The sequence below is a fragment of the Netta rufina genome (assembly GCF_964035555.1).
Source record: "Netta rufina genome assembly, chromosome: 11".
NCBI lineage: Eukaryota > Metazoa > Chordata > Aves > Anseriformes > Anatidae > Netta > Netta rufina.
Window position 1 is genome coordinate 15,470,989 of NC_140134.1, and position 18,457 is coordinate 15,489,445.

Sequence of the window (18,457 nt, forward strand, 5' to 3'; positions counted from 1 at the left end):
TCTGGCTTAAGGAGAAGCAGATAGAACAAATTGAATAGATGCCTTAGAGATGCCAATGTATGGAAGACACAAAGGGTTGTGAAAATAAAGTGTGTGAAAAGGAAGTGTGTTCATCCTGCACCTGGACCAGTGAGCTAACAAATCCCAGAGTTAGAAGTGATATGGGGAATGATAATCAGTTTTTAGCATTATTGTTATTGAGAACCCCCAGACTATAACATACCATAATCTTTGGAAAGACCAACAATGTTATAGGTGAAAGGAGAAGCACCTCTAACAACGAAAAGGTACTTCTTTATTAAATGCATCTGTTTAACAATGTTATAAATGTAATAATTCCCACAACAGTGCTCTACAGCTTATTCACTACTTACTGTATCAAATGCTTTCCTATTGTCCTTAACTTTGACTACCATGTTGTTTACTTATGGTATTATCATAATATCTATTATATGATATAATATATATGAGCTTATCATATTTATTTATGATTTTACAGTGGCTGGTATCTGTTTTTCCCTGTTTTGTTGTTTTTGAAAAAAAATAATCTATGCTGTTATTCCTCAGATCATTTTCGTCAGCCATGTTTAGGTAAATAGCATCTACTGTAGCTTACTCATTACATTCAGAAATACTAGTAAACAATTAGCACTAGCAAACAAGAAACAGACTGAAATAACAGAAATCTGTCTCACTGTAATCAATCTATCATGTAGATTTTTCATCAGCATTATGATTCATTGTCCTCAATACTCTAATGATTGCCTTCTCTTTGCTACTAAACCAGGATGGGTTTTAACTGAATGTCCTCAATTCTTGATTAAAATTGTGTCCTTTTTTGAATATGTAACAAAATCCCTTTAAAAGGACACAATTTTTATTCATAATGCTTCTGCCTTTTTGCTTCTCTTGCAGTCTATTTTATTTGTAATACTTCCTCAGCTCTGGAAAATCAGTCCTTATAAAAGAAAAAATCTACATGAACACACGTTAATAGGAATGCTGTCCTCTGCCCATATTAAATGTAATTGGGTCATGATCACTGGTGTCTAGGTAACCACAAACTCCCACACCAAAGATTAATTCATCCTTTCCTATTATAATGTAGTCCAAAATAGAGTTACACTGCATACAACATCCTTTGTGTTAGAAAATAATCATCTGCAGTCTTTAGAATCTGTGATAGTATTTGTGCTGCCTGCATGAAATCTCAGGTATATATCACCCAAACGGAAGTCCCTAACTCCGTGTTTACTTTTTGTGTAGTGAATACAACTACTTATAAGGTAATTCACCTCATTTTATAGTTGTGTTCAGTGGGGCCAAGCAGGCTGCTTTGCTAGGATTTGTCAGCATAGCTGCGATATATAGTAAGGAATTGGATCATTAGTAAATGTAGATATAACAGACAGCCATTCTGCCCCACCCAAGCCACATATACTCACTATCCTTTTCCTCCCTCCCAAACCAGACAGACCTATAGGTAGAGATTCTCAAATTCCAAAAATGTACTTTTCCTATCAGGTTTCAGCACAAACAATTACACTGAACTTCATCAACAAGATCTTTTGGTTGATGTTGCTCATCATTAGCCACTAAGATGGCTCATACTAGCATGCAGACATCTGAGAAATGTGTTTCTTCTGCAGTTTTTCTCATATTTGTCCAATCTTTTTATAACAAGCTATCTGAGCTCTCTTTTTTGCTACTTTAGTATTATTTATTTTTTGCTTCACGGAAGATCAGTTCTCTTCCCCTGAAGCTCATGGGTCCCCTATGGCCACTGGAAAGCAACTCATTTTTTTATCCAAAAAATTGTCTTCTGCTTCATGTCATTTATGCAACCAATGATTACCTTTCCATCTTTTCTGTCTTCTCTCACTGACAGTTTTAAAAGGCTTTCTGATAAACATCATCAAGATTTGCCTTGTCACCAAGAACTGTGAAGCATGCTGACATACCATTCCACTTGTTTCCCCACAATGTGTCTCCACGTGTCATATTCAAACTTGTATTTGTATCTTGCCCTTTTGTTTTAAAAAGAAAATGCACTGTCCCATTGCACTTTTCTTTACTTCCCTGTCCTCTTTTCCTAAGTGGAGCTCACTTATGATAATTACTCTGCTGAAAATACTGAAGTGAAAAAAGAAACCACTGATGAAGGCATTAAGGATATCTTCATGATTCTCTATACTCTTGAAGCTGTCTTACTGAGTATCTGAAACAAAAATACTACAAAACATCAGAATTGAATGTTCCCAAATTCTCTTTCTTCTCTTGGCTATGAATAACCAATAACTTTTTGGGTTGTACCGTGTGCTGAAGTTTCTCTTTCCAGACCAGGTATCTTCACTTGTAGATCTCAGCAGCACATGCACCAAAAATTTCTTCCTTAGACAAAAATTAGAATCACAGCATTTGCCGATCACAGCAATTTTTTTTCTTCGTCATTCATATGCAGTATACAATCGTGAGTCTCACCTAAAGACAAACCGTAAAACTCCAAATTCTCACTAAAACTATCCTAGCAAGGCATATCGACTTTTCTGTCTTGTAAATTATCCAGCATAAGCATACCCTTACTCTACAAGTTTATTGCATATAGAAGCACGTATTTCTGCTCTGTTATTCAGAATTAAAGTATTTGCAATTCAGTTTGGCTTAATTTACTTTGGAAATTAGTTAAGCCAAATTTAATTAAGGCCACCTTAATTCTGCTTCAGAATGTTGACATGTGGCTTAATATGGTTTAGCACAGGACTTTCCACTTGCACCTTTAGCTAAATCAGAGCTATTTTCCAGCATGTTCTGATACAGACAAACTATTATAGAATTCAGCCTGCTTTAATTATTAAAATAAATTGAAAGGTGACTTGGTTGTATTGTATAAGTATCTTTAAGACAGTAAATTGGAAGTTATTAAAGATCTCTCTAAACCAGCCGAGAAAAATCAAGAGCGAAGCTGAAAACAGCAGACAGATAAATTCAAATTAGAATAAGGCACTAATATTTAATGGTTACTGACCCTGGAACAAAATACCATGGGACCAGATGGATTTCCAATCATATGATGCCCTCAAATCCAGTCCGATTTTTTTTCTACACAAAATCTACTTACACAAACACAAGTTACTGGGCTTTGTACAAAGCTGCCTGGGTGAAGCCAGACTTACGCTGTCTAAGAGGTCAAACCAGAAGAGCTAATGATCCCTCCTGGCCATTAAACTCCGTGAATATGTTATTAAGGTACTGTTTTCAGTGCCTAATGCCTATCCCAACAACTGCAGCCTTCCCTGCTATAGGTGAGGCTGAGTCCAGACATAGCAGACAAGAGCAGAAGATCCCCCTTTGCTCTGAATTTGACAATGAATAATTTGTAATGTCTTCAGTCCAGACTTCAGAATTCTGAGTCCTGTTTCATATGCCCCCACGTGCGTCTCATACACGTGCAGTGCAGCACACTGCCCTCTCTGCCTCTGATTTGGGATCCCCTACAACTTCCTTCCAATGTCTGAAGTCTCAGAAAGGGAGTGAGGCTCTGGAGCTGTGTTTTGCACAACAGACACTACTACCATGCTCAAGGAGCTGTGCTGGAAGCAGAATCTCAAGGAGTGGGCTCATGCAATGCTCACCTTCACTGGCTGGAAGTCCAGATCCTACCCAAGGACAAACCTGCCAGATGGCACACTCTGCAGACATGCCTGTATTATTTATGATGTTTAGAGGGACAGGCAAAGGCACATATACTGTGATTTAAATAAAAAGAAATGGCAGTACTCTTAACAGTGAGGGTGTAATTTAGTACTTATAATGCAGGGGAATAACAGTTGGTCCTTGGTATGTTCAGGAATTTGAAAAAAGTGTTGTGGTAGAAAGGAAAAAGAGAGGAAAGATAACATTTTTAGTATGAGAGTTTAGCACACATGAAAAAATAAATCTGGATTGGGAACATAAAGAAAGCAACCAAAGAGACAAGAACTGGATGACAAGGAGAAAAGGAGAATGTACCTACAGATTTCAAGGTTGGAGAAAAGAAGTGGAATCTAATTTGTTTTGATTTTTTTTTTTTTTTTTTTTCACAAGACCAATGGACCTGGGAGTAGATAATAGAGGAAAGAAGACAGCAGCAGACATGGTCAGAGCAGACAGATGAAAGACTAGGAACTACTGCAGCTGTGGGAAGTGAATCTTACAAGGATACAGGAACCAGCAAAGGGACAGAATGGAGCAAGAAGGGAGAGCAGATTTCAATATATAGTTTACATTTAATATTGGATAGCATATACATATTATAGGCATCGACTAGTGGAATTCACTGCTGCAGGAAATCCCATCTGGGAAAGGATTATGAAAGAGGATAGAAAAGTGCCATAATTTCACAGAGAAAGTCGCTCATTATTTCAAGGTTGTGGAAATGATAATCAGGCCCCATGTTACAACACACAGAGGGGAGACAGGTCAGGCTGGTAGGATTATTTCTTCTTTTCCGTGTCTTAGTGTAATTGAATCAGTTGCATTACAGCCTGGTTTTGTTCTCTTCTGAGCCATGAGGAACCAAACTCTGTATGAGGCAGGATACCTGATTATATGGACCAATGATCTGATCCAGCATGGCAAATGTTATGATCCTAAGAGAAGCTAAATCAATCTTTGCAGAAAATCCTGTGTGTAAAAGACTTTGAAATTTAGATGCTTCTAAAATCCATGCAGAGTCAAAAACAAACATGGCTCCTTTAGCCCGTGCTTTTGCCACCTCCCAGTTCTTATTTTCCATGCCTGAGGAGTTCATGATTAGACTACGAGCTTCATCAAAGGGCAATTTTCAGCTGCCAAATAGATTTGTACAATAAATCCACATGGGGCCAGATCAACAAGGAAGAGACACATCAGAAATCAAAAACCTAGCTGCTGTAATTCCACAGAAAACTTGAAAGGATGATGTGCAATGATATTTAGACTTTTAAAGGGACACCATCAAAATACTGGAGTTAGTTTTCATTAGAAACGTTGTTTTTCTGTTCTTCATTCTTCCCAAGAGTTCTTTTCTTTAGCAGACTGAAATCCCACTGACATTCAAGGTCATGCCATTCAGAACTTCTTAGTGGTCTTCAAATGAAAGTACCATTTCATCCAGAAAAATCACGTGTGTATGTGACTGCAGTTGTCTGATTCGCGTCACCATTAATATTTATGTTACAAAATTAAAAATAATCTTTAAGAATCTAATTCGCTTCACTTCTGTACTTTTGTTTGTTCTAATAATTTGCACTGTGAAAGTCGCTAAGTCTCTAACAAATCCACATCTGAAGGAAATCCAGCTGCTCAGCTATGCACATAACTTGAATAAACAGAATTTGTAATTGAGTCCAGCTACAACTTACTAGCCATTTTCAGCTTTCTGGCTATACAAAAGATGGTTTAACTTCTGAGTATGAGAGTACTGATTTTATTACTAGAGTCTGCTCCTCCTTACAGCACATGGAAGGACCCACTCCCTTGGTCACAAGTTAACAGCATTTGCTGTTTTTGATGTCTTCACATAAGTACATTGGTTCTGCTCATTTTTAGATGGTGCCACAATAAGAATATCTTATCAGCAGGCTGAAAATATAGAGATAAGCCATGGATTCGTATCTTGTTCCCTCACAAAGTGCAATCTCTTTTCCATGCAACCACAAATGCAATTAATTGCAAATGGATTTTTTGCTTGAAGCATCTAGGTTGCCCCCATTTGCAGTGTAAAAACCTGAGACTCTTCCATCTAATCCTGTTCTCTCAATTTCTGGAAAATGGATAGGACAGGATACTTGCACTTCTGATTACACGTAGTCTTTTTCCTTATTCCTGTTGCAGAGAAACAGTTTGATAGCCCTTCTAAATTGGTACCCATCGCCTCTTTTCCTGAGTGGAGCTTTGAAATATGATAAGACTGGGTTGCAACCAAACATCTAGGGAAGTTCAAAAGCAGCTGAGGAAGAAAGATCCCATAAACAAAGAAGAAACATCAGTTGTTTACAAGACATTGAGGGGAAGATAAAAAAAAAAAAAACATCAGCATTCAAGATGGGCCACAACCAAGGTAACACCTCTTTTCCACTTCTCAGCCCCACAGAGTCTGATGCCTCTCTTAGTTTAAAAAATAAACAAGCTGCCAAAAAGGAAATGATATCATCATTTGCAAGTAAAAGGAAATCAGGAGACTGTAGGGATTTGTTGGAACAAGCACTCCAAGGCTGAGTCCCAAAGAGAAGAAGCAAGCAGCAGAGCTGAGACAATTGTTCCAGCTACGTGATAGTGGAAAAGGGTGGGAGCAAAAGGGTGCACATAATGGCTCTGGTTTTTCATTCTGAATCTAGCCATGTTGAGTGAACCCCTCCAAAACCAGATCCCTCCAAACTCTGCCAGGTCATATCTGTTACCATCTCATCCATTTGGCCAAAGCAAATCAAAACCCACCAACAACTACAAATCACAGTAGGACACAGGACCTATTCTCCAGTTTCACAGATGGCCAACCCTCAATAATCCATCGACAGCTGAGACAGAACTGATTTAAGATACTACTACTTCCAAAGGATTCCAGGTTGGACTAGGCTACTTGGGAGCTGACAGTGTAGAGATCCCATTTGTGTCAGCCTTGAAATTGGTTCCAAAAGGTAGAGAAGCTAGCTGATTTTGCATTCCTTTGTAGTTCAGGATCATGTATTTATCCTTTTGTAACACGTTTCTATCAGCAAATGCTGGTGAAGGAGATAGCACACATTTTTTTTTCTGTCAAGCCTGTGGAGAGTTCTTGTACAAAACTAGCTCATCTGACTGAATACAGCCTAACAGGACCAGAAAACACAGGTTTTGTGGCTGCAAGCCACAAGACACAGTGGTTTCAACTTAATCATTATGTTGCTCAGGACAATCAATATCATAAACCACACATTTGACACTATGAATAGCACTGCCTATTTCCAACAGGAAAGACTCATTACAGCTAGGTAAGAAAGCTGTGTCAAAAGCTACGTTTGGGACTGGAATAGCTAGGAAGGCCAGAGATCAGTACTAACCTATGCTGTCAAACCTTGGTGGAAAAGTGCAGGACAGGATCATATATCAAGCACAAAAGACTAGCACTATGGCAATAAACTGTGATCTGCCTTTCCTGTGGCTCATTCCCACAAGAGATGCCTCAAATTCAGTTTGATTTGTCTTAAACAATCACTACTGTGACAGCTCTTATGTACAGACTTTTCCTTTTTTTTTTTTTTTTTTTTTTTTCTTAAACCAAATGTCCACAGTTAGAATAACTTACTGACTAGTATATGACTAAGAATAAAACCTGGTGCCTCTCCTAGCAGTTTGGCTATCAATAACAAAGCTGTCAGAGGCAGTCTTGTTTCCTTCCAGACGGGGTGTAAGAGGGAGAGAACACATTCACAGGCTATTCCCAGCACACTGGTGATGCATCCTTCCTTCCTTCCAAGCCTGTTAGGGTTTCTGGAACTTCTCTCCAAAGCCTAGTATCCGAATCTACCTTGACATAACACCACTGAACTTGGCAAGTCCAGGATACAACTGACCCAGCATCTCTGGAGAAATAATCAAATTAGAATAGTTTAAATTAATATCTTTACACATGATGCAACAAGCATTAGTTACTTTTTTTTTTTTTGGTCTTATATATCTAGATTTTCCAATACATTGTTTCTTGGATATGAAAATGAAAATAATTAAAACACTGCTGCCCAATACCCCCTGACAATTCTGGTGCTAGCATTCAGTGCTTCCTGAGTGCTTTGGGGACATGAAGCTAAAGAAGGCTACGAGCCATTCTTCTCCGTTAAGTGTCATTCTCCCGTCTCCATTAACCATGTGAGTTCAAATGCAATGGAACATCCCTCAGTCCCCTAACTTGAAACTTTCAACCTGGCAACAGGAAAGCAGATGGCCTGAGTGGCAGCTGAAATCTACTGCAGCAGGTGCTTGCGAGGACTTCTTCCAAAATCTGTTTCAAGGCAGCATTCATGGGACACCTCAACAGATGGCCCAGTGCACAGTATTTGGCAGGCAACCCTCCCTTTGCTAACCCCTTGAAAGAGTTAAGAACTTATTTGGTCGCTCAGAGTTGTTTGTAAAGCAGCAAACTGAGTCTATAGGATTTAGAGACCATTACTTTTCCAGAGTCATTCAGAAAACAGCTTCATTTGGCAACTCAGAAAGAGAGACTAAGTGTTCTCAGCACAAAGCCGAGAACTCATACTAGTGCCAGAAAATGGGTCTTGTCCTACCTAGTGTTCAAAAATTAGTAAATAAAAAGAAACGATCTTACGTCAGAAATCATGACAAGAAAAACAATCCTACTCAATTACTGATCTCCCCCCAAATAGAAAAGCTAAACTGACTGTGGACTGGATTGAGAAAATGGAAGACAGAATGTGAATGACCAGATTTCATTCTTCCAAAATGTCTGTACTTTTAAACACACATAAATGGTCCTCCAATATTGAGTACCTTCAAGAAAAATCAGTAAATACTACTAACACACAAAACTTTGGGGAACAGTGATTATATTTGTTTCATGCAGCTTTGGCCACAATTGACATCATATAACCAATCCTCTTATTACTCATTAAGGAAGATGAGATCAGACAGATACTTCAAACTACAGACAAATTCATGTTTCCTTTGAGGTGTAAAATGGACAAAAAAACTCTATGAAGATACTCCGGTTTTGCAATGTGCTTTTCCAAACAGTCTGAAAGAGGCAAAGCCAGCACTCCTCCACACTCCTGTTGTTTAACATGGCATGAATCAAGCAGATCCGAGCACAGTTAAGCACCTGATTTCTTAGTTGGTTTCTGTCAACCAGTTCTTAACTTCCTAGTTGAATAATAAAACTCATACCAATAGGAAGGGAGGGAAACAAAACAAAAACTGCACAACCTAAACATTAAAAATCCTTCAACAGATCATATAAGGGCCTACAAGTCTTCAAGGAAGACAGATGCCCACTATCTCCTGGTTTGTTTTCTGAGAAACTCCTTCTCTCCTCTTCCCCCACGTGCCTTTTTCCATTTCCTAAATGCCATTAACCTCTACATATTTGTAAGTGAGGTCCACATGCCTAAAAGATACAATTAGAATATCTTGCATATTGAATCATTAATCAATTATTGAAAGAGGCTGGTGAACGTAAAAGGAACAGGAAAATAAAGCAAACAGGATGCAAACTTTTGCACCAGATAACAACTAAAGAAAACAGAACAAGCAAAAACCTTAATTTGAACCTTCAATCCTTAAATTACTATAACTATTTTTTCTATACTTTTCTCACTATTACAGCTGCTTCCAATTTGAGTCACTTTGGATCAGAACTGGAAGCAAAACTATCAAAAAGAAAATCATCCTTTTGTATTCTCAGCATCTGCTTTTGAATGAGATTCCCAGACCACAGAGGGTCAGCTAAACACACTTTTTAGAGATGATTTTTTTTTGGCAAGAAACTTTTGAATGCTTCTGAGTCTTACCCATACTTAGAAAAAGTATAAGTTCTTGAAGACAAAAGAAACCAGAAATAGGAAAAGTCTCAGTCAGAATTCAAAGATGATGCAAGCATTTTCCAGAAATGTACCCCAGAAAACATAGTATATACCCCATTTCTTTACATTTCCTTTCTGCAAATACTTATCAAATATGCTATATGGCAAGAATATCACTGAAAACATTTTTGTTGGTGCCTGGATACTGGCAAGGGGCCAAATTTAAATTACTTGGAAGTCTGGTGCACAAACTTATAAGTAAAATAACAATATACATCTTGCTAGTATACAGAAGCAATGTCATGTGACCCATTAAATCCCTCAAAACAACTCAGTTTCTCACTATTAACTGTAATGAACTGCTTATGAATAAAGCATACATAAAAATTCCTCATGGAAATTTAGTATGTAATCTCCCATAATAAGGAAGATGAAAATCTTTCATTGCATACAGATAACGATAAAGAAATAGTGCTGTAATTCAATGGACAAATGATGCATTAATAACAATTTGGTTACTTTGGGCAGAAACGGGTCAAACCAGAGCAGTCCACCTCTGAAGGAGTATCAAGAGGAAAGGCTTTCATCTTGGTAGATTGCTTTAGTTCTGCCACAGTTTCATAGTAATTCACTGATTCATTACTTGTTTGAAATAATTCAGCCCAGGCTAGCCAGGTTACAGGGAATGGATAATGTCAGCTCTTCCAATTTATTAGACTCATCTCTCATCACTGCAGTAACTGTGCAAGAGGTTGGGATGCAGGGCTTTTTATCCAGCTCTGTTACTGGTTTATCACCAGCTCAGTCCTTTTATCCTTTAGTGCTTAAGTAATTCCATCTTTAAAATATAAACTATCGGCCCTCATCTATCAATAAGGTTATTCTGAGTTTATGCCCATATAGCATAAAAAATGTGCAATTTATTTGCCTAACTAGATGGACTAAAGTCAGGCTTCAGCAAGATGGCATCCTCTGAAGAAGATCTGTTGCTTTAGGAGGACGAGTGAAGACTTATGTTTTGACGCTGTAGAATACAAGCTATGTTCCTAATGTCACATCCTAGCTCCCTGGTAGATGGTATACAGGAACTTCAGGAACATTTACTCTCAATTTATTTTGGGTGAGTTTTATAGACACCCCCATTAGACAGGCCATGCTTTTTGCTAGGTATTCTAGCAAAAGTATTCTAGTATTCTCTCACAAGATTTGTTAAGTATTTACCCACCCCTGGTTAGCTTCGCCACACAATCTGTGAGCTGAGTGATTAGATTCAACAGAGAAAACTCTTCCAGTGTGAATACAAGTTCTGCAAACAATCACTCATGAAATTCCTGAAGTCTTCCTTTCAATAAAGACATTTTGAACAACTATCAACAAATTCTTTTGAACTGTGCAGCCACTCTGCTTGGTGCTGCTTTCTCTACTTCCATCATCTCCGCAAAGGGATGACTTTTCCTTCTCATCAAGTCTGGTGATAAATTTGGGGGTATTCAATTTCTCTAACTGAGAACCATTAGATTGGAGATATATATTTTTTCTTCTCACCTCTCCCCAAAGGCTTTCTTCAAAGAGGGATCCATATCACCAGTAAAATCTCCTTCAAAGGGCACTGTCTAGATATCTGCAATAATTTTAAAACTCATTTGTTACTCCTTGTTGTGTATAATCCCTTTGAAGCACGAAGCTGAAGTCTATTCCCATTAGTACTTCATGTCCTCCACCAGTCACGACATGACAAGTAAAACATTTTTCCAATGTAGCATGTACTCAGAGAGCACGTAGCTCAATTTTTGAGATTTGCTGTATTATTAAGACATATGCTTTGGAACTCAACTGTATACATGGCACAATATATATTAACTTGTAGAGTGACAGATACGGTTAATGAACTGAACAGCACAGTGCAGCATGCTATGGAGGGGCCTTAATTAGTAGGCCAGGTAACAAGAAACCAAGAAGAATAGCAAAAGTGATATGCAAGATTATAAATAAATTGCACATGAAGCTTGGGAAAATATCAACGTGTGTCGCTGGAGACTTAATTTGTTTGGGCCCATGTTGAGTCCTGAGTGTATTCAGTAGAACTTCTTACAGTACGGCCTTGCATTTGGTCTTTCACAAACCAAAGATGAAAAGATGGCTCAACATCCTGCAAAAGGGAGGCAGCAATAAAAATCTAGAGGGGTAGGCTGGAGGGGTAGCAGTTCCAACAGGGGAATAATGCAGACTGCCTTCACGCTGGGAGAGAAATGATAGGCAGTTTATTCTTCTGATTTGTTTTGTTTTAACTGTAGGGTTGTAAACTGGTAGAAGCAGGAAGGAGAAATCCCCGTGGAAATGGGCTGCTTTGTTTTAAGCAACTTTCAAATGGAGGCACTGCTCCTCTAAGACTCAATTGGACAATCCAGACAAAATGAAACAGAGTTTGGATTTTTTTTGCCCTTCTTTTCTTCTTCCTTAAGTTGAATAAAACCTCAGATAAGATCAATAGTTTCTTTAGTTTTATGTTTCTCTTCCTTAAGGGTAGTTGGCTTATTGCATTTCCATTGATCACAGACAGGAAGAGTCAACAGATTTTTTAATTTATTTTTTTTTAACCTCTCATTTCTGCCCTCCATTCCTGCCTCCCCCTGCCCCATCTGAAATCAAATGACTTTTAAACAAGTCTGGGTTCACTATTGTTTCTCATTTACATACTGTTAGTAATAAATTCCTGTCTTATCTTTCACGCAGTGAACTGCTTTAAAAATTAAAGTCGCATTTCAGTCAAAGACAGGCCACACACAGTGCCTCGGACAAACTCTAGCAATGTCTTTTCTGGACTCTCCACCAGACAGCCTAGGTTCTGGTTTACCTCAGCCCTTCTCCGACATTGCTCTGTGGTGAGAGAGGGCACCTGTGCTAGCCTCGTGCAATTACTATTTAAACCCTTTGCAGCCTTAATATGGCTTTCTTGTTTTTCCTAAATTCTTTGCAAATTCCTGTCAGATGTCTCTGTGCACCAGTGTTCCCCTCAGACCCAGCCCAGCAACACGAGTTGGGGGGGGGAATTCGCGCCCTTGCCTCCACAGGGGTGGCCGGGGTAGCAACAGGCCGGGGCCTCGCCCCCCTCAGCTCTCCTCAGAGGCTGGCAAGGGCTGGGCGTAGCCAGAGCCATGACTTTGCCCGGCTCTCTGCCTAGGAACAGCCTCCGGGAGGGCGGCGACACCTCATGTGGCTGCCAACCAGGAGCAGGGAGGGGTTGGCACAGCACAAACACACTGCTGTGGCAGGGCGTGGGGCTCTGCACAAGCTGTTGGCAGGCTGTGAGGCAGCACACCGCCCATGGCGTCCACCGGGCAGAGACCGTGGCGACCCAGGCGCAGGGGCTGCCCGGAGCCGTGGCTGCTCAGCCCCCTGGCTGCCCGCACTGCCTCAGCCTGCCGCTGCCGGCGGAGGGCAGCGGGGAGACGGCCTGGGCTCGGGGCAGGGCCGCTCGCTGAGGAGCAGCAGGGCCCGTGAGCAGGAGGTGGCCGCCTGGAGCAACTCCCTGGGGTGCCAGGGAAAAGGATGGCGCCCAGAGGGTGGTGGAGCCCCTGCCCTGTGGCTGTCGGAGCCAGAAGATGAGGAGGGTTGGAAGCGAGTCCTGGTTTGGTGCCACAGGACGTCCCTCCCTACCTACATTGCTTCCCCAGGTGCTCCTCCGTCATAGGGCATTAATCGTGCCCTAATGTGGGGCCTCTGAGGGCCTGCACCCTGAAGGAGAAGTAGGCGGAGATGTGGTGAAGATGTGGTGAAAGGCTCTGCCTGTGAGGTCATGCAGGGAGAGGCAGTTGACACCACAACTCAAGACTACCTCCAAAAGAAAGAAAGAAATGAAAGAAAGGAAAAGAAAAAGATAAAAGAGAAAAGGAAGGAAAAATAAATAAAAATAAAAAAAAAAAAAGAGAAAAGGAAAGAAAAATAAAAAAAGAGAGAAAAGGAAAGAAAAATAAAAAAAAGAGAGAAAAGGAAAGAAAAATAAAAAAAAAGAGAGAAAAGGAAAGAAAAATAAAAAAAAAAAGAGAAAAGGAAAGAAAAATAAAAAAAAAGAGAAAAGGAAAGAAAAATAAAAAAAGAGAAAAGGAAAGAAAAAGAGAAAAGGAAAGAAAAATAAAAAAAGAGAAAAGGAAAGAAAAAGAGAAAAGGAAAGAAAAAGAGAAAAGGAAAGAAAAATAAAAAAAATAACAATGGGAAGGGAAGGGAAGGGAAGGGAAGGGAAGGGAAGGGAAGGGAAGGGAAGGGAAGGGAAGGGAAGGGAAGGGAAGGGAAGGGAAGGGAAGGGAAGGGAAGGGAAGGGAAGGGAAGGGAAGGGAAGGGAAGGGAAGGGAAGGGAAGGGAAGGGAAGGGAAGGGAAGGGAAGGGAAGGGAAGGGAAGGGAAGGGAGCTGCATCCCAAAGTCTGAGGAGAATGAAGAAAGACTTCAAGGCCTTGGAGTGTTTTTTAATATTTATAAATACGTAAAATGTGAGTGTCAGGAGGACAAAGCCAGGCTCTTTTTGGTGACATCCAATGATAGGACAAGGGGCAATGTAAAAGAGAAAAAAAAGGAGTAAAAACAGTAAATCAACTAATCCAAGTACCAGAAAGCTCTAAATCTATGATGCTGACATCTGCAACCTGAGCATTAATCTCAGTTCTATTGTTTTCACACATATCAACACTTGGGTCCAAGAGTGAAGTATTCAGTTTGAAGTCTTAAAAAAAAAAAAAAAAATCTTGTGTGATTCACTTCCAATTTACAAGAATATTTCAGGGGTTCCAGATTCTAATGAACTACTTTTGGCTTGACAGATGGAAGCTGAATATTAAATGGTATTATGCAACCAAATCTTCAGGTCAGCATATCGAGTCTGTACGCTAAAGAATCCACTTGTAAGAAGAAACAAGCAAGAACTAATGCTAAAGACTGCTAAAAGGAAGATGAAATAGCCTATTAATATTATTTGAAAGAGATAGCTTATGCATTTTTATGCATTTCCAGCATAAAAGTCAATGTAAGAAATATTTTGTTTCAGTGCTACCAAGTCAGGTATTAAAGTAGTTTGGAAAAATGAGTGGAAATACTTTGAAATGCCTTAATCAGAGAAAACGCAAAAAGTGTTTCTATTATCCTTATGATGAAATGAAGAAACGTTACCTCATGGATATATTTACATTTCTTTCATCTTTGAGATGGATGAAAATCCTAAGCAAAGAAAAAAAAAAAAAAAAAAAAGGAAAGAGAAATAACCTGATAGATACTAGTTGGATATTGGGGCTCAGCCTTTCAACATACAGAAGTCATTTTCAGGATGTTAGGAATGGAAATTTCAAAAAACTTTTACGGGCCAGCATCAGAATACTGGATTCTGTCACCAGTGACAAGCACTCATGTCAAATTGCTCATGTCCTCAGTGCCTGTCTGTGATCCTGATCAGTGATGAAAAATAGAACAAGAAATAAAGCAGAAAATCATTTACGTATTTTAGAGGATTTATTAAAAAAAAAAAAAAAAAAAAAAAAAAAAGAGAGAGAGAGAGAGAGAGAGAGGAAAAAAAAGAGATTCATCTTCACCAGGTCTTTCTGCTTATTTTTTGGTGCCTCCACCATATAATAGGGACCTGTAAATGGCACACTTTATATTCATCCTCTGAATGAGGCATTTAATCTCTTCCTACTATTTCAAGAACCTGATCACACAATTTAAGCAAATTTGGGTTAAAGACCTCACAGATGTTAAAGGAGGAAGAGAGCAAATCATTAGATATTGATACAACCTGATATGTCACTGCTTTTGGGTGTTACTGTGGCTGTTTAGGAAATGAGTGAAATCGTCCTCCATGGAGATCTCTAGAATTTCTGCCACTGACTTCAGTCAATGTAGAATTTTTCCTCACTGTCTAAAGAAGATTCAAAACCACTGTCTTGACCTGTGGTGCCTATTAAAAACCCATTAGAACTTCTCAGGAGTAGGGAGTGTTAAATGTAATGCTCAAGGCAATTATATTCACTTTCTTTAAACTGTCTGCAGTTTCTTCTGCCTTTTCTGTCTTGGAATTGATGTGTGTATAGGAGAACATTGTTAAAACAGCTGCTGAGTACTTCCTGGCTACACTTTACAGAGAAATAAAAGGATTAGTATAGAGCTTGCAAAGATAATCATTTGAATGTCTTATTAATTAATTGTTATTTGTAATAATGGCTCTTTCCTTAAGGGTCTTTTAGAATCCTTAACCGCTTATTAATGCTGTATAGATAAGGATTGCTCCCTAGTGGGAGAAATAAGGTGGAATATGGAAGCCATTCAATGAAAACAACAGGTTAGAGAAAGGAACAGAGAAAGAATTCACCACTGGAGTGAATGGAAAATTATGAACAGCTACATGCATTAACAGAGTTCATCCCGTGCACAAAAGAAGTGCCAGGAGATCTCATAGACTTCTGTCTCTGAAGTATTCAGTGCAAGTATGGTCCTTCCCACAAAGTCTAGAACGTCATTTTATACAGAATTTGGGTCCATTTAGATCATAGTTAAAGGCATGCCTTGAACTTATGAGCAGCTGTTAAACTAGCCATAGATTAAGCTATCTTTGGCTATCAGTAATAGGCAGCTCCAAACGCAGGATTCTCAGCACAGGTTCTTACATTTCGCTGAGTGAATGCTCAGGTAGCCAGCCTGTACCATACAGCATACAACCACTAGTACTCATGTTGATGATAATACTAGTGGAAGACAAGTATAATAATGAATAGACCAGAGCAACCTAGTCTAGTGGAAGGTGTCCCTGCCCATAGCAGGGGTTGGAATTAGATGATTTTAAGGTCCCTTCTAACCCAAACCATTCTATGAGTGTTTAATTTCCTTAGATCTAGCTTAAAGATGTCCCTATGACCTGCCAACACTTTTTTTTTTTTTTTTTGAATAACACTATGAATACTCTTAGAAGAGTAAGTGCCCTGTATGATCCCAGAAACATTCCTGCCTTCAGCTCAATGTTTTTGGCTCCAGACTGGAGTTTCTTTTCGTTTCACTCTTGAATGAAACCTCAAAGCAAGGACTCCACTTTCCTGGCATGGAAGATTAAAAGAGTGAGGGATCCTTGAAAGATTTCCCTAAGGAGAAACTGAGAATTAAGGCTACGTTCATGCTGTAGTAGGTCTGGAAAAAGCAGGCAACACTAAGCAGCAAGGCAATAGCTATCTCTTTACTCTTCCATGCTCATGAGACATACATTCGAAGGAGGGTAGCACAGGGTTTTTTTTGGAAGATTTACTCACTTTGTAGAGACCGTGGCTGCAGCCGCAGTATGTGCTCTCCATGGTGTAGCTCCTCAACACACCCATTTCCTGCCACACCACGACCCGCGCCGTTGACTCCCGGGATTTCTCTACCAGGAAGCTGCAGCTGTTCATGACAAACGCAGGGGCCACTTTATCCAGGATTTTAGGAAGAGTCTATGAGAAAGTAGCAGCAATGAGAAAATGAACTGAACAGATGAACACGTGTTTATATTGCTCACACATCTTCAGAAAGACCTGTGGTTTTTGAAGTGTCTATCATCAGACCTATCTGTAGAAGCTGTTAACTAAGATAGCTCCAACTAGTGCCAAACTGGATTCATTAAGTTCATCCCATGTGAAATCCTCATATTCTAATGTTTTATTTTTCTTTCAAGTCAAAGACTAAAATGCCAAATATACAGTACATTTGGTATATCTCATTCAAAATTAACCATTTTTCACATCCACTAATTATGGGCTGCTGAAGTCACGAAGTTTTATATTCAAGCTGCTTCAACATTAACTACACCTTCGTGTTGTTCTGCCCAGAGGGCTGCAGTCACAGCTCAGTACACGATTTTTCCTTCCTCTTCAGCCCCACTGTATCTCCTGCCATCACACATCCACAATTTGACAAGGGATTCAGCTATGGGAGGAGTTTTTTTTGAACCTAGCATACAGCAGAGAAAGGGGATGTGTAATCCCAATGAAGGTCACAGAAAATTACATGAAAATAGGGCTTAGCATTTAACTACCTTGCACTGTGAAACCAAAATATTCTTATCTGGGTCCAAACGGTGTATTTTATACACTTCATTTAGGAAATTACAATAAAAAGTAATCATGAAAACCCAGTAAAAGTTATATCTTAGCCCTGAGTAATTTTCTTATTCTAGAAACCATATTTTCTAAAACAGTCTATAAACACTCCTAACACACTGCAGTATCAAAACCTTCCATCAGTGCGGAGGCAACACATACTTATTCATGACACCTGTAAAAACATATACTAGATACGTTAACACTAGGTGTGCTTTATGTAGGTACTGAACCTTTACATACACACGTACATGTGTGTAAATTTTAGTGCTTGCATACTCCCCTGATTATATGCCAAAAGACCATCTGGTCCATCTAGAAAACAGCAAGCAAAATGAGGACATTCATTATTTCTTTGATGACAGCTTTCTTAAACTTCTGAACCAAATGGAATCACGTAGAAGGAGTTTCTGCTCATTGCTAGTGGCATTTACCCTTGAATTTCATTCAGTTTGGGCGGTGAAAGCCAAGCGGCTAATTTCACTTCCCAATAACAATCAGGTTCACTGATTGATTATGAGCAATTGTAGTTCCATTCTGTGGAGCTTTACTTCATAGCACTGTGCTGGAATTCTTGGTTTCATCAACATTGAAAGAGTAAGGTTTAACAGCAGGTCTTTTCCTAAAGCATGATTGACACGAATGATAAATCTTTGGTCTAAACTATTTTGCAATATCCCCTGCAAACAGCTTAACCATGCATATCTCTGTAACAAAAAAGTAAATGTCAATTTTTAGTATATCCTGGTTACAGCTGTCAATGGACCCTACTTATTTTTTTAGATTAAAAAAAAAAAAAAAAAAAAAAAGGAGAAAACTAGAACAAA

The 18,457-nt window shown here is 39.2% G+C and overlaps 1 protein-coding gene across 1 annotated transcript in view; it reads right to left on the reverse strand.

The window, feature by feature from the left end:
* Nucleotides 1-18,457, reverse strand: part of AGBL1 (AGBL carboxypeptidase 1) — a gene marked incomplete at both ends in the record, with an annotated part of 284,899 nt that overhangs the window by 111,737 nt on the left and 154,705 nt on the right. Inside the window, one exon of the mRNA XM_084293364.1 lies at nt 16,809-16,985. Within this exon, the coding sequence (XP_084149490.1) occupies nt 16,809-16,985 (177 nt within the window). The remainder of the gene's footprint in view (nt 1-16,808; nt 16,986-18,457) is intronic.